The 15,480-nt window shown below is 48.9% G+C and overlaps 1 protein-coding gene and 2 non-coding genes across 3 annotated transcripts in view; 1 reads left to right on the forward strand and 2 right to left on the reverse strand.

The window, feature by feature from the left end:
* The window catches only part of ACACB (acetyl-CoA carboxylase beta), a 136,628-nt gene that overhangs the window by 1,664 nt on the left and 119,484 nt on the right, over window positions 1-15,480 (reverse strand). Inside the window, exons 42-51 of the mRNA XM_040251296.1 lie at window positions 13,636-13,746; window positions 12,194-12,337; window positions 11,418-11,538; window positions 9,807-9,903; window positions 7,885-7,981; window positions 6,438-6,573; window positions 5,235-5,412; window positions 1,963-2,075; window positions 1,243-1,397; window positions 189-359 (exon numbers count right to left, since the gene is read on the reverse strand). Of these exons, the coding sequence (XP_040107230.1) occupies window positions 189-359; window positions 1,243-1,397; window positions 1,963-2,075; window positions 5,235-5,412; window positions 6,438-6,573; window positions 7,885-7,981; window positions 9,807-9,903; window positions 11,418-11,538; window positions 12,194-12,337; window positions 13,636-13,746 (1,323 nt within the window). The remainder of the gene's footprint in view (window positions 1-188; window positions 360-1,242; window positions 1,398-1,962; window positions 2,076-5,234; window positions 5,413-6,437; window positions 6,574-7,884; window positions 7,982-9,806; window positions 9,904-11,417; window positions 11,539-12,193; window positions 12,338-13,635; window positions 13,747-15,480) is intronic.
* TRNAG-CCC lies at window positions 5,770-5,842 on the forward strand. Its single transcript has one exon. It is a non-coding gene; the product is annotated as a tRNA-Gly (tRNA).
* On the reverse strand, window positions 13,444-13,516 carry TRNAE-CUC. The gene has a single exon. It is a non-coding gene; the product is annotated as a tRNA-Glu (tRNA).

A 15,480-nucleotide genomic window follows, 5' to 3' on the forward strand; every position in this document is an offset into this window, starting at 1 on the left:
CCTGCATTGCAGGTGGATTCTTTACCGTCTGAGCCACCAGGGAAGCCGTAGGTAGGCCTGGAGTGGAGGCTGAGGCTGCATCAGCGAGGGACCCCTGACGGCTGGGCAGGCTCCCTTGGGCCCCCGCCCCATGCGTCTCTGCCCCTTGGATCCCCACCCACGCGTGCGCATCTCTGCCCCAGGCCCACCTTGACTGCGCCCTCGGTCTCCACGAACCAGCGGCGCAGCATGGACTGCACGTGCATGTGGCTGAGCTCGGGGCAGGCCCTCAGGACCTCCTGCTTCACCTGGCTCTCCAGCAGCAGGCGGCGCAGGCGCCAGTACAGGAAGGTGCGGGCCGTCTTCCACTCCAGGATGTCCTGCGGACAAGCCGTGGGCCTGAGCCCCTCCCCACCCCACCAGAACAGTGAAGGGGGATTCTAGGAGCTGCCCAGGGCCTGGCCTTGTGATGACTCCCATTTCACAGGCTGGAAAACTGAGGCTCAGGGAGGCAGCAGAGACAGGACCCTGCCAGGTCTCCGGACCACCTCCCCTGGGTACAAACCCGGTGCCCATCTCCACCTCCAGACCCAGAACATGGGCTCACGAGGGGTGCAGAGGGCCTGGAGAGGCAGGAAGGAGCCCAGCACACAGGGGTGTTCAGGACTGGGGATGACCTCGTGGGGACAGGGCAAGAGGATGGGGTTGTGACCATCAGTGGTGGGGGAGTGCATTGTGGGAACAATGGTCCCAAACCCAGCCCAGCGGTTCTGAACACACACAGGGGTTGGACTGGTAGTTCCCAAACTGGGCGACCTACTAGAATCTCTGGGGGATTTGGAAAACAAAAATACTGATGCCTGACTCCCTGACCACCATATTCTGATTTAATTGGAGAGCCACTTGGGCGCTAGAGTTTTACAAAAATACTTATTTCTTTATTTTCGGCTGCATTAGGTCTTAGTTGAGGCACACAGGCTGCCCTCCAGTTGTGGAGAGGTGTGTGGGCTTAGCTGCCCTGTGGCATTGGGATCTTAGTTCCCTGACCTGGGATTGAACCCACGTCCCCTGCATTGGAAGGTGGATTCTTAACCACTGGAGTTGTTTTTGTTCTTTAAAAAAAAAAAAAAGATCCCCAGGTGATTCTCACAGGTGGAATTTGCCTCATCCCACAGGCCTGAGTCCAAATATTCTGTGTGTGTTGGACACCAGGTGACCTGAGGCTCGGCCATTCACGCCGACTGGAGCACCGCAGGCTCTTACGTAAATGACGCCCTTCTCCAGCATCCTGCCGGCCTTGTCGTGGAGGTCGGCGAACTGCACCGCCACCTGGTGGTACATGGGCAGCAGCAGGTCCTCCCGGGCCTTCAGCTGGCCCTCCAGCTCCTTGCGGTCTGTGTCCGAGAGCTCAGACATTCCTGCAGGCAAGGCAAGAGCCAGGGTTTGCAGGGCAGGCCTGAGCTTTAACCCTGATAGTGCTCGCAAGCCAAGTTGCTCCTGCACCCTCAAAAATGCACCCAGTGCCAAACAGCTGGTTCCCACTAGCAATCTATTTTACACATGGGAGTGTATGTATGTCAGCCCCAATCTCCCAGTTCATCCACTCTCCACTCCCTGCCCCACACAGCCGTTCTCTATGTCTCTATTTCTGCCCTGAAAATAGGTTCATCTGTAGCAGTTTTTTGATTCCACATTATAAAGTGTAATTTTGCTACCAAAATTCAAATGTTTCTCATTGGCTTGAAATACTTCAACTATTCTATCTTGTGTGTGTTGAGAAATTACATTCACTAAGGCACTGTGTGTATTTTTTAATATTAAAGGGGTTGATGGGCTGTGTGGGAACGTTTGAAACATCTCACAGTTGTTGCTGCTGAGTTTTGGTTTGTCTTCACTATTTTTAATGTACTAGAAGCCTCCAGCAATGAGTGGGCTGAGCCCTTTCATGACGTCTGAGAGGTGATACATTTCAGACCCACTCACCGAGCTGTTCCACGAGCTTCTTGGAAATGGGGTCGAGTCTTCTGATGGTCTTCACCAGATCTTTCTTCCGGTACTTAATCTCCACTGTTCCCTCTGGCTCCAGAACACTTGCTCTGAAAAAAGCCAGCAGTGGGGGCAGGCGTGTATGAGGGATTCCCCAGCAAGCGACCGCCAGAGGACATGCTGGGGGGAGGCAAGACCACCAGGAAAGCTGGTGGCAGTCTTCTGCTCTGTAGCTGGCTTTCTGTGTGCCCTTGGGCAAGTCACTTAACCTCTCTGGTCATCTGCTTTTCTATCCATAGAATGAAGAATTAAACTAGCTTTTAAAATAAAGTGTTCTGGGACTTCCCTAGCAGTCCAGTGGTTAGGACTCGATGCTTCCACTGCACGGGACATGAGTTCAATCTTTGATCAGGGAACTAAGATCCCACATGCCATGGCATGGCCAAAAGCTAAAAAATAAAACAAAAATGTTCTGAACTCTGGAAGGCCTTTTCAGCAACAAGAGTGTGTGACTTTTTCCAGAACAGCATATCCCACCAGCTCTTCAGCTACAGTCCTCTCTGGCTTTCCTAATCTCTGCTCTCCTCATGCCAGGGTGGTGGTGGTGTTCAGTCACTCAGTCGTGTCTGACTCTTTGTGACACCGTGGACTGCAGCACCCCAGGCTTCCCTGTCCTTCACCATCTCCCAGAGTTTGCTCAAACTCATGTCCGTTGCATCGGTGAAGCCATCCAACCATCTCATCCTCTGTCGTCCCCTTCTCCCACCTTCAATCTTTCCCAGCATCAGGGTCTTTTCCAGTGAGTCAGTTCTTTGCATCAGGTGGCCAAAAGTACTGGAGATTCACTGTCAGCATCAGTCCTTCCAATGAATATTCAGGGTTGATTTCCTTTAGGATGGACTGGTTGGATCTCCTTGCAGTCCAAGGGACTGCAAGAAGACTCTAAAGAGTCTTCTCTAGCACCACAGTTGGAAAGCATCAATTCTTCCGGACTCAGCTTTCTTTATGGTCTAACTCTCACATCCATACGTGACTACTGGAAAAATCATAGCTTTGATTTATATGGACCTTTCTCGGCAAAGTGATGTCTCTGCTTTTTAATACTCTCTCTAGGTTTGTCATAGCTTTCCTTCCAAGGAGCAAGCATCTTTTAATTTTGTGGCTACAAGGTACTCTTTAATCTCCTTAAAGCACACAAAGGCACATGGAGGAATCCAAGATATGAGTGGCCCCCTCCATCCCCAACCCTCTCACCCCACCCCTTGGTTTCCCCCTGCCCCCTTCTCTTCTGACAGCTTGGAAGCCCTGACCGACACTACATGTAGCTCTGAGCCTCCTGGTGACCAGAGTGAAAAGTTAACGTAACCCCATTTGGGGCTGCTCTCGGCCTGAGTCTTCTGGAGGTCTGACCTCAGTGGCCTCCCGTGAAGGTCACAGGGCACTGAAGGCAGGACAGGCTCGGCTCATTTGCACCATATCACGATGCCTAACGTAACATCTGAGACACAGTAGGTGCTCAGTAAATATTCACTGAACTGAGGAACGAATACAGGAACAGACACAGGAGGAAGGTGCCTATCTACACCTTGAGCAGAACTATTCTTTTTTAAAAGTATGTTTGTTTATTGGGCTGCTCTGGGTCTGAGTTGCAGCATGCAAACTCTTAGTCATGGCATGTGGGATCTAGTTCTCAGACCAGGGATAGAACCTGGGTCCCCTGCACTGTAAGCACAGAGCCTCAGCCACGGGACCACCAGGGAAGTCCTGGGCAGAACTACTCTTGCGGCCTTCACATTCTGCACAGCATTTGGCATACTCTTCATTTTGAAGACACTCAAACACTGAGTTACAAGCATTATCGTCAGCATCCTTTCTGGAATAATCTATCTGGGATAGATTCCCACTTTAAAAAAAAATGCCAGGAAGGTTTCTGTCCCCTGAGGAACTGGTGTCCTCTCATGCAAGTATACCTCGTTTGTCCAGTATTTCCCAAGCACCCATTAGGAGTCAGCCTAGGCCCTAGGCTATAACAATAAATAAAAATGAATAAAACATAGCCTCTATGGAACAGTTTTGGGGAAGACTCAGAGTCTAGTAAGAACTAGACATCTAATCATATTTCCCTTTTTCATCTTGGCTGCCAGGAAGCTCAGGTGCTTTTGGTCTTTCTTTTTTCTTTGGCTGCACCAGGTCTTTGTTGCTGCATGGGCTGTCTCTAGTTGCGATGAGTGGGGGCTACTCTCTAGATATGATGCTCAGGCTTCTTGTTGTGGTGGGTTCTCTTGCTGTGAAGCACGGGTTCTAGAGTGCATGGGCTCAGTAGTTGTGGCTTGTGAGCTCAGCTGTCCCGTGGCATGTGGGATCTTAGTTCTCAGACCAAGGATCAAACCCGTGTCCCTGCATTAGCAGGTAGATTCTTAACCAATGGACCATCAAGGAAGTCCTAATTAATTAATATATAATCAATCAATCAATCAAAATTAATAAATATATTTATTTTAATATATAATTATATATTAATATAATTGTATTATATATTCTACACGTAATTTATTATTATATATAATATATTAACATATTATATGTAATATATAATTATAATTAATTAATTATATAAACATAATTTATATAATATATAGTATTTGTATATAATAAAAATATAATATATATTATATGTATAATAATATATAATTATACATATTATAATTATATAATATATGCTATATATTATATATATGTAATTATAATTATATAATTATAATATAGTTACTATATTAAATAATATAATAATATATTATATATATAATAATATAATAGTTACTATGTTATAATTATATATATTATATAATTATATATACATATATGACTTAACATATTCTATAAATTATTATATAATATATAATATACTAACATATATAACATATACTATATATTATTAATATATTGATACTGTATGTTATATGAATTATATATTATAATTTTTATATTTTCTTAAGTGATTGCAAACCTCCTTGGGAAACAGGTGAGTGTAAGTTGTGAAAGAACAAACTACAATTCCTCCACTTCTTCTGGCTCCAGTCACTAATTACACTGAGAAACTCCAGTAGCATGCTGGACGCTGGTTTCAGACTGGGAGAACTGGAGGCTCTCCATCCCTCTGGAAGTTCAGAACAGCCCTGCGATCCCCAGAGTGCGACTCCGAGGGCGTGGGGCCTCTGGACTGGGAGTGAGCGCAGGAAGGCGGGGCTGGGCTGGGGCGGCACACCCACCTGCTCTCTCTGTCCGCATACATCTCTATGCACAGCGGGTTGATGGAGGTGTCCATGACCGCCCAGGAGCCCCCCCGGACCTCCGCGTGGGGCGGGATGTAGATCAGGACGGGCTGTCTGTACTTCCGGAGGCCATCCACGATGTAGGCTCCGAACTTTAGCACCTGGTCGTACATGTCTGAAAAGCAAGGCAGCCACTGTTGAGGCGACCTCAGGCCCACCCTTCACTGCCCAGGGGTTGAGGAGAGGCTCTCATGGGGCCAGGAGGCAGGATCAAGGACCAGAGGGCTCCCTTGACCATGTCCTCCTCCCTGCCAGGGCCTCAACATTCCCACCCAGAAAAGGAGGCATGGGCTGATCTCTAAGATCCCTTCCAGGGCGCCTGTCCCACTGTTTCCAGAACAGAACCCTCTCTAAGGATAACACAGTCTCTTCCCTCCTGCTGCCCACAGGCATATGGTCCTTATTTTCTACAAAGACATTCCAATTAGGCATGGTACATGGAAACAATAGCACGATAACAAAGTCTGGGACCTCCCTGGTGGTCCAGTGGCTAGGACTCTGAGTTCCCAATGCAGGGGGCCCAGGTTCAACCCCTGGTCAGGGAACTAGATCTCACACACTGCAACTAAGACCTGGCACAGCCAAATACATAGGTAAATATTTTTTAAAAAATAACTCAAAATCACACTGAGAGTAACCACCACATGCCAACGAACCCTCCACCTTGGCCCTCTGAGGTTGGTTCTATCCTTACCCCTCTTCGCAGAGGAGAGAAACTTCGGCTTGGAGCAGTCACCCACCCAACAAGGACTCAGACCAGGTCTGCCCGGCCCCAGTCCAGCTCTTTCTGAAACATCCCACTGACAGCCTCTGTCTCTTGAAATGCTCAGTGCCTTGAAGCACTTGCATTTGAATGTCAGGTCACTGAGGTTCACAGTAGCCTTCTAAGGAGGGCAGGCGCCTTCTCATCTTCCCAAGCGGGAAGCCCAGGTCACTCGGCAGCTTCCTGGGGCCACCCCTGCCTCTCCCTGAATGACGGGGACCTCTGGAAAGTCACACCGGAAACCCTCAGTTCCCTGAACAGCTCCCGTCTGCAGGGCTGCAGGAAGCTCAACTAAGATGGCGATGTTGCGACCCGATGGGAGCTGTCCAGGGTGCTGACCTTGAGGCTTCAAGGCACCCACAGGAAGGCCACTTTACCTTTCATGCCCCCGGAGAACCCCCTCCAGTTGGCAAAGATCATCAGGGGCAGCTTCTCCCGATTGAAATCATTGATGGCCTGGGCCGTCTTATAGGCCGAATCTGGGAACCACACTTGGCCAGCCTGCTGGATTATCTGGAACACAGAGCAGCCTGTGTCAGACTCCTCTGAGCGGGACATGGGATGGCCCCCCCCACGGCACCCTGGAGGGCAGGCAGCCTGACTGGCATCGGTGACACCACCAGAGATGGGGCTCAGACTCATGACCCTCACACTGTGGCCCAGGGAGCCTCCTGTTGCCTGTTGATAGGTGCCAAGCTAATAAAGGCCACCCTGAGTAGGGTCCCAGGACCCGCCCTCTGACTTCCGAACTCCTCCCAGGGTGCGCCGCGGCCCACCCTAGAAACAGCAACAGTGATGGGGGCAGGAGGAGGGAGGGATTCCTAGGGGCCCGTCATCCTCTGAAGAAGACAGCATGGAGCACCATGCATCCTGCAGACTCAGTGCTGGGCCCCCCACCCCACTCCAGAGCCAAGGATGCCTCTGAGTGTCTGAGCTGCAAGGACAGACGTGTGACCACTCAGGACCCACTCCTGTCAGCTCAACTGGCCACACAGCGGACCCAGCAAGACCACAGTCATAGTCGTCAGAATGGCCATCAGCAGAGAGTCTGCTGGCGAGGATGTAGAGAAAAGGGGACCCTGGGACACTCCTGCTGGGCATGTTAACCGGTGCTCTTACTGTGGAAAATAGTATGGAGGTTCCTCAGAAAACTAAAAATAGAACTGCTATATGACTCAGCAACTCTCTTCCTGGGTATGTATGTGTATATACAACCCAGCACTAATTTGATACATGCACCTCAGTGTTTACAGTAGCCAAGATACGGAAGCAATCCAATTGCCCAACAACAGATGAATGGAGAAAGACGATGTGGCATATATATATATACGATGGAATACTGCTCAACCACTAAAAGAATGAAATTCTGACATATGCAGCAATGTGGATAGATCTAGAGAACATTATACATAGTGAAATTAGTCAGAGAAAGACAAGCCCTGTATGTTATCACTGATGTGGAAAAGCTAAAAAATAATACAAATAAACATATATGCAAAGCAGAAACAGACTCACAAAAATAAAACAGACAAAAAATAAACTAGGTAGTTACCAAAGGTGAGAGACAAGATGGGAGGGACAAATTAGGGGTATGGGATTAAGAGATACAAACTGCAATGTATAAAATACAAAAGCAACAAGGATGTACTGTATAGCACAGAGAAATACAGCCATTATCTTGTAATAACTTTTAACGGCGCACAATCTGTAGAAATGCTGAATCACTATGCTGTACGCCTGAAATGAATATAATTTGTAACTCAACTATACTTGAATAAAAAAACAAAACGTGAAAAGAGCCAGCCCAGCTCCCTGGCCCCTAACCTTGGCCTCAGAATCCAGGTTGGCAGGGTCGGCGGGCACGACCACCTCCACCGTCCGCGTCTCTGCAGCGATCACTCCGACAGGGATGCCCCCCAGCCTGCAAAGTGGACCACAAGTGAGCAGGGGCGCAGGGCAGCACCCCAGGCCGATTCGGGGGGGCAGGTGGGTCCGGCCAGCCCAGGCTGATATTTTACAGACACACAGGCTGGGATGAGGGTGGACAGAGAAAAGTGTGCTGTTTTCAACTTGGCCCTGAAGCGGTGAAAAGCCTCACAAACAAGCAGGCTGGAAAGGTTCCCTGGGTGCCCATGTTGGGGCAACAGCTGCCGGTGTTGTGGGGAGGCTTGGGCCAAGACAGGGATGGGAGCAGCATCGTCCCCTAGAACTTTCCGTGATGATGGTCACGCTCTCTAGTGGCCTGACTAGTGTGGCAGCCGTGAGCTGCACATGACCACGCAGCATCTGAAACGTGGCAGGGACGGCTGAGGAACTGGATATGTGACACGCTCTTGCACTGTGTGATTCATCTGAATTTGAGCTGTCACACGTGGCCAGCAGCCACCACCATGGACAGCGCGGGTCCAGACCCCATGCCACATCGGGAAAGGATGGAGGTATGCTACGCCTGAGCAGCTTCAGTTATGGGTGGTCCATGGCATCAGTCTCCATCAGCAACCGCCACCGGCTGCCCCTGGCCACCTGTGTCACTTGATTCCTCTCGGTTATGCTCCCAACAGTTTATGGGGAAGGTTTGGGGAGAGCAGTCTTCAAATCAAGCGCTTCCATGTGGAAAGGGGAGTAGATTTCATCTCAGGTTTAAAGAACACATTCCAGGGGATTTCCCTGATGGTCCAGTGGTTAAGAATCCACCTTCCAATGCAGGTGCCATGGGTTTGATCCCTGGGTGGGGAACTAAGATCCCACATGTTGCAGGGCAACTACGCCCACATACTGGATGAAGACAGTGCAGCCCCCCCCCCCAAAAAAGAACATTTGAAAAAAGTAAAACACTTATGGAGAAGCAATCCCAGTAATAGACTTAGTATTTTAACAGTTATTACAGAGAAGTAAGTAACAACAATAATGGCAGCTGCTATTAATAACATTATGGAGCGTTTATGATTTTTAAATGCTTTTTATTTATTTAAAAAATATTAAATACCATGTGGCACTTGGGATCTTAGTTACCCAACCAGGTGTCAAACCAGCACCCCCAGCAGTAGAAGCAAGGAGTCTTAACTGCTGGACCACAGAGGAATTCCCCATTTGTGATATTTTAAATGCCTAACACATCACCACTTCTATTAATCACAACAATCCTTCGGGAGTGGGAAGGGGTAGAGTTATTAGCCTCATTGTACAGATGAGGATGTAAAGGCCCAGAAAGGGGGAGTGACAGCAGAGGTTCTAACTCCAGAACCTGAACTCGTAGCAACTGTCTTGTGCCAGGAATCTGAGAGGTAAATTATGAGGCTGTTGCTTTGGGCTCCATAAAAGGAAGAACTCTGGGGCAGGTGGACTCATCCTGAAGAGACGGAGTGAGCTCAGCTTTGAAAGAATCCAAGCATTTAAGCCTTCCGCCAACTCTGGTATACAATAGCGGTTCCTGCCCACGGCCCTCCTAAATGGAGTTCATCCTTCTGACTGCGGTTTCCCAGAAAATACCAGGGCCACCTTAAGATTCCCACAGGGGTTCATGGCCCCCCTGGCGAGGGTGCCCTGGCCCAGGGGCAGACACAAGGGGCAAGGGTCCTGGCCCCTGGGAAGAAGTTGGTGGAGATGTCTCAAATCCAGACTCTATGAAGAATTTCATCAGCCAGAAACACTGCCACCCCAACCCCCTGCATTGGTTTTTCTTTCAGAAAATCCAAGTCCAAGGAGAAAGCATCGCTGAGACCGCCTGGGCCCGCCCTCAGGGTTACCTTGCTCGTCCCGTCACCACAGTCTGGGCCCAGGGCACCATGATCTCCTTGAAACTGCCCTGGTCAAAGAATCCACTCTGCCAGGATCCCTTCAGAGCTGTGGGCAGAAGGGTGGAAGCTCAGGCCGGGGGCTGGTTGCTGAGGGCCCCCGATGTCCACCTGGAGGGCAGACTCCTCTGCCGTCTCTCTAGGACAGCCTGACATTGACAGTCCAGACACCTTTATTCCTGGAAAACAACAACACTTCCCCTGCCCACCCCCCACACACAAAACCAGGGCTGCCAAACAATATACCAAATCAGGAAGTCAGTCCATACAGAACACCCAACCACATCAACTTCCTTCACCGCCAAATATGAGGAGACCCTGGTCACGGTCTCTGCCTTTTCTTCTCAGGAGGCAAAAAGAGCAGATGGCTGCCTTCAGAAGGCACGATTTCAGAAGGGGCCATCTACTCAGCAAAACACTCATCCCGGACCTGGGGGCTGCAGCCTCAAGTTACACTGGGAAGAACGTGTTCCACTGGGAGACAGAGAGGCAGAGAAAGGGACAGTGAACAGGTGGATGTCAGTTGCTCCCGTCCTGGGGAGGACGCGGTGCCTGGGAGCCCCACTGCAGTGCACGTGACTGTGGTTTGGACACGAGGAGGCAGGTAGCAGGAGAGATCTCACTTTGCAGGAACAGGGGGGCTGGGCCCCTGGGAACAAAGCACCCCGGCCTCAGGGTCTGCCTGGGGGCCGGCCCTCCTAGCTGGAGCAAATGGGTGGTAACACATCAGACGTTTTTAAAAATCAAGCTAAAGCCAGTGCTCGCAGGTGAGAAAGCCTAAGGGAAAGGGCAGAGCGGGGGAACAGGCCATGGGGCGTCTTTCGCTGGTGGAGCCTGACGTGCTCCGGGCGGCACCTCCCTTGCCCCATGCAGCTGGAAGGAGAGGCCGAGTTCTAAACTCGGGGCAGCACGTGAAATTCTAGACTCAGGATTGTGGCAACAGGGGCAGCTCAGCTTTCCAGTTCTGTCCTGGTGGCTCAGAATGTAATCAGATACCTCCAGGAGGCCAACCTGTCCCTTTGGGGTAGGGGGGGACAGGGAGGGAGGGAGAGAGAACGTGTGCATGTGCAAGCATGTGCGTGCACACCGGTGTGTTTGGATATATGTGTGCACACCCACATGTATGTCTACAAACGCAGCTGCAGAAGAGGCAAAGGTGCTCGTCCTGGGTAAACTCATGGAGAGCTACCTTATGAAGGTTTAAGCCAAATAGAAAGAGAGGGACAGAGAGAGAAGTGCTCTTCTCTCTGAAACCCTGAGGTTTCAGCCCTAGAGTTTCCACCTATGTGACCACACCTGGGGCAATTTCGGGGAAGGAGGTCATGACCTCTGCTCCTTCTCACCTCCATCCATCAGCTCCAGAAACTGGAGGCTGTTCCCACCCCTTCTCGGTCATCAGCTTGGGAAAAACACAGAGAAAAATCTCCATTCTTCCACCCCTTTTTGCATTCGACCTCAGGTGTATCCCTTGGCGATAATCTTCTACTGACTCATTCTTTTATCTTGGTGGCAGAAAAGAAACCCCAAGACCCAGGGCTCAGACAAAACCCTGGAGGGACCTACTTGGGTGAGGTCTTCCTGCAAGCAGCCACCGGGGGTCGTAGGGCCCGCGAGATGGTTGGAATTCAATTTCTCTGTCAATGGGGTCCTTGGGTGTGATGACTGGGACTGGGCTGCGATTATCCTAGGAAAGAAAGTCAGGTCTCCCACTCGGTCCTTCAGGCTCGTCAATAATGTCTGCAGTTCACTCTTTGCCCTCCTCTCCCCTTCTGACTGTGGTGATGCCTGGCTACGTGGCAGAAGCCCAACCCAAAGTAGGTCATCATCACAATTAGGAGTAGCATTTGGCTGAGGGCCTGCCAGGTGCTGAGCTCCACACATCATGTCACTGAGCCATCAGTGACAACACCCTGGGATGGGTGCCATTGTTACTCCCACTTTACAGATGAGGAAACTGAGGCTTAGAAGATTAAGAGATGGTCCTGAGGTCTCATTGCTACGAGAAGGAAGCCAGGAATCAAATCCAGCCTGACTGCAAAGCCTGAGGGTTCTCTGTTGTCCATGTTACCTCTTTTGATGACAGGCAATGTCACCTCTTTCTAAAGGATCGACACACAGCCTCCGTACAAAGTCATCAAAAAAAAAAAAAAAAGCAAAGAACAGTGAGTACAGGGCTGGGCATCAGAGAGGGAAGGAGAGAAGAGAAAAGAAAAATTAACCCTAGGCACAATTTCAGTGTTACCTACTCCCTACCCTTCCACACCATTTGGCAAATGAACCAGATAACAGAGTCTTCCAGGCTCCAAGCTTCAAGGGGGAGGAGAGGAAGGATACTGCACCTTCGGCATATAGGACAGCCACGCCAGGATGGTACAAACGCCCTCGAAGTCATCCGGCACGGTCACATGCGAAACGCCATTGTGATGCATGATCTGCACACCTCCCAGCTGGTTGTTGGACGTGTAAACGTCTCTGCCCAGGACCTGCTTTGACATGACACGGTTGGCAAGGTCCTGCCCGACCTGGGGGCCTTCCGTCTGTGCAGATGGTCCTCAACCCTGGCTGCATGTTCAGTGGTCCTCAACCCTGGCTGCATGTCAGGATCACCTGGGAGCTTTCAAAAGTCCTGATGTCCAGGCTGCAGGCAGCCAGACCAACTACATCAGCATCTTGGCTATCTGTTGTTGTTTTTTCAACTTCCAGATAATTCCGTTATGCAGCCCAGTTTGAGAACCAGAGATCCAGCTGGTGACTGGTCATCTCCAGGCAAAACCCAACATAGCGTTGCTGATGGAGCAGGTCTGCGGTGGGGCCAGACAACTTTGTATTTTTATCCTGATCCCAGGAGAGGCTGATGCTGCTGGTTCAGGGGCCAGACTTTGAGACCCACTGTGGGATTTTTAGCAGACCTGATGTCAGGGAGGCTTTACAGCATTGTGGAAGGCATTTCAAGACAGTGAAAACAGTCACACGAAACTGTTCACTAGGAGTCTAACTATGTAAAGACATGAGATGAGAGGAAAACTACACAAAAACTATAGTAGGGACAAAATTACTTTTTTTTTTTGTCTTTTCCCAATTTTCTGCAATGTGTAATGCTATTTTAATAATTTTTAAATTTTCAATAATATTTTAAAATTTAAATTACAGTAACACAGAGAATTAGTTCCACCAGAAGAGCCTAACACACACATTGTTGCTGTTAAGTCGCTCAGTCGCGTCAGACTCTTTTTTGACCCCATGGACTGTAGCCCGCCAGGTTCCTCAGTCCGTGGGATTCTCCAGGCAAGAATACTGGAGTGGGTTGCACTGGAGTGGGAAAAGGCAATTTCCTTCTCTAGTGGATTTTCCTGACCCAAGGATCGAACCTGCATCCCCTGCTTTGTAGGCAAACTCTTAATGCTGAGCCACCAGGTATCTATATGTATGTATCTATCTATACACATCTATATGTATGTATGTATCTATGTATAATATGTGTTAGCTCATAAGAGGCCCATATAACTGCAAAATGAAAGAACAGCTCTTATATTAGCAGGGATGGAACTGGTTTCTTTTTTCCCTTTTCTTGCTGTATCATGTAGCTTAGTTTCCCAACCAGGGATTGAACCCGGGCCCTCAGCAGTGAGAGTGTGGAGTCCTAACCACTGGACCACCAGGGAATTCCTGGAACTGCTTTCATGCTGAGAAAAATTCCCCACTGGGGGCCCTGGGAATGTCAGAATGACCCCGGCCCCACCCCTACATGTCCACTCCCCGGCCGTCCCTTCCAGGTGGTCACCTTGTTGAGAGCCATTGCCCCCGTGAGGATGATGTGGGAATTCTCGACCTGGATCACTCGCTGGCCCAGCCTCACCAGGTAGGCCCCGATCCCGAGGGCCCGGCAGGTCACCTGTGGAGACAGGACCCCTCCGGCATTCCTCAGGGCCAGTGCCCCACCCCCCACAGCGGGGACGGTCCAGGAGCCACTGGGCATGAGTGGAAGCTCAGCTTGGCCACGGGCATCCTGATTGGTGGCCGGACAGGGTGGGCACAAGCCTGTCCTTCAGGCTGCCTGACCTCGACCTCCTGTCCAGAAAGAATGGGGCTAGCGAGGAAGAGTGTTGTAAAGACACACAGCAGATGTGGAATGTTCTGGCTCTTGCTTCAAGAGGCATCTCTGTGGCTCTTCTGAGTGTGGTCGCTCCCGAGACACTGCATGCATTCACACAACCAAAGGAAGCCTAGGAGGGCGGGTGAGACTGGGGAAAAATGACTGAGGTCTGTGTCGAGTTGACAATATCATGCCAATGTCAGTATCCTTGTGTTGACCACCTACGACGGTTACACAAGACACTATCACACAGGAGCTGGACGAGGGGCACCCAGGACCTGCCTGAACTAACCCGTAACTTCCGATGCAGTCTAAACTATTTCAAAATCGAAAGATTTATACAGGCAGACCTCATTTTATTGTACTTTGTGGATGCTGAGGTTTATTTTTTTTTTTTTAACAAAGTTTGTGGCAATCCTGTGTGTCAGATGAGGGTTAGCATTTTTTAGCCATAAAGGGTTTTAAAATTAAAGTGTATGCATTTTTAAAAGACATCATGCTATTGCAGACTTAACAGACTACAGTATAGTATAAACGTAACTGTTACATGGATTGAGAAACCAAAAAATCCCTGTGACTTTATCGCAATCTCCACTCCAATGCTATATTCATTTGCTTTATCATAGAGGTCTGGGCCCAAACCTGCGACATCTCTGAGGTATGCCTGTCTGTATATATATATATATATAAATTAAAGATATATATATATATATATATATAAATATATACACATGTATATGTGTATCTATTTTGGAATATATAAAAACATTCCTTTTTATATCCTTCAAAAGAAAATGACGTATTTTGGAATATGTAAATATATATATGTCTTTTTATTCTGAAATAGGTACGAAACATACATAATGACACCTAGATGATAAGCCCAAGGAAGATACTCAAGGCCAGCGTTTCCCACCTTGGAAACTGAAGGGCCAACACCCAGGGTGAAGATCAGGACTTGAGTGACAGTTTACCACTAAAGAGAACTATTACTACGACTCCAGCAGAAACAGAAGCTATTTCTGTAAATGCCACACTAGGGAATGAGAAGACAGTCGTTTAGTACCAGTCAAAATTAGTTAGAAGTTCTTTTTTTTTGCCCACACTGCTGGGCATGCAAGATCGTAGTTCCCTGACCAGGGACTGAACCCGTTCCCCCTTGCAGAGAAAGTGTGGAGTCTTAGCCACTGGGCCACCAGGGAAGGCCCAAAAGTTCTTCTAAATACTCAATATCTTTTAAATACGAGATTGAATCCTGACTCAAGCCAACCAATTATAATAAGACATTTTGAGATAACTATGAAAACTGAACCCAAGTTGAGTTCTGACGATATTAAAGAATTGCTGCTGTTATTGTTGGGTGTAATAGTATCATGGTTATGTTATTTTTTAAAAAAAAATGAATGGGGGAGCATTTATCTAGCAAAGAACCACACTACGGGTACTTACAGATGGAAAGATATAAGTGGAGGCTGCTTTAAAATATTCCAGAACAGTGGGCAGATGGGCTGAGGATGCAGGAATGGTTACACA

Source organism: Oryx dammah, unplaced genomic scaffold, assembly GCF_014754425.2.
Source record: "Oryx dammah isolate SB20612 unplaced genomic scaffold, SCBI_Odam_1.1 HiC_scaffold_12, whole genome shotgun sequence".
NCBI lineage: Eukaryota > Metazoa > Chordata > Mammalia > Artiodactyla > Bovidae > Oryx > Oryx dammah.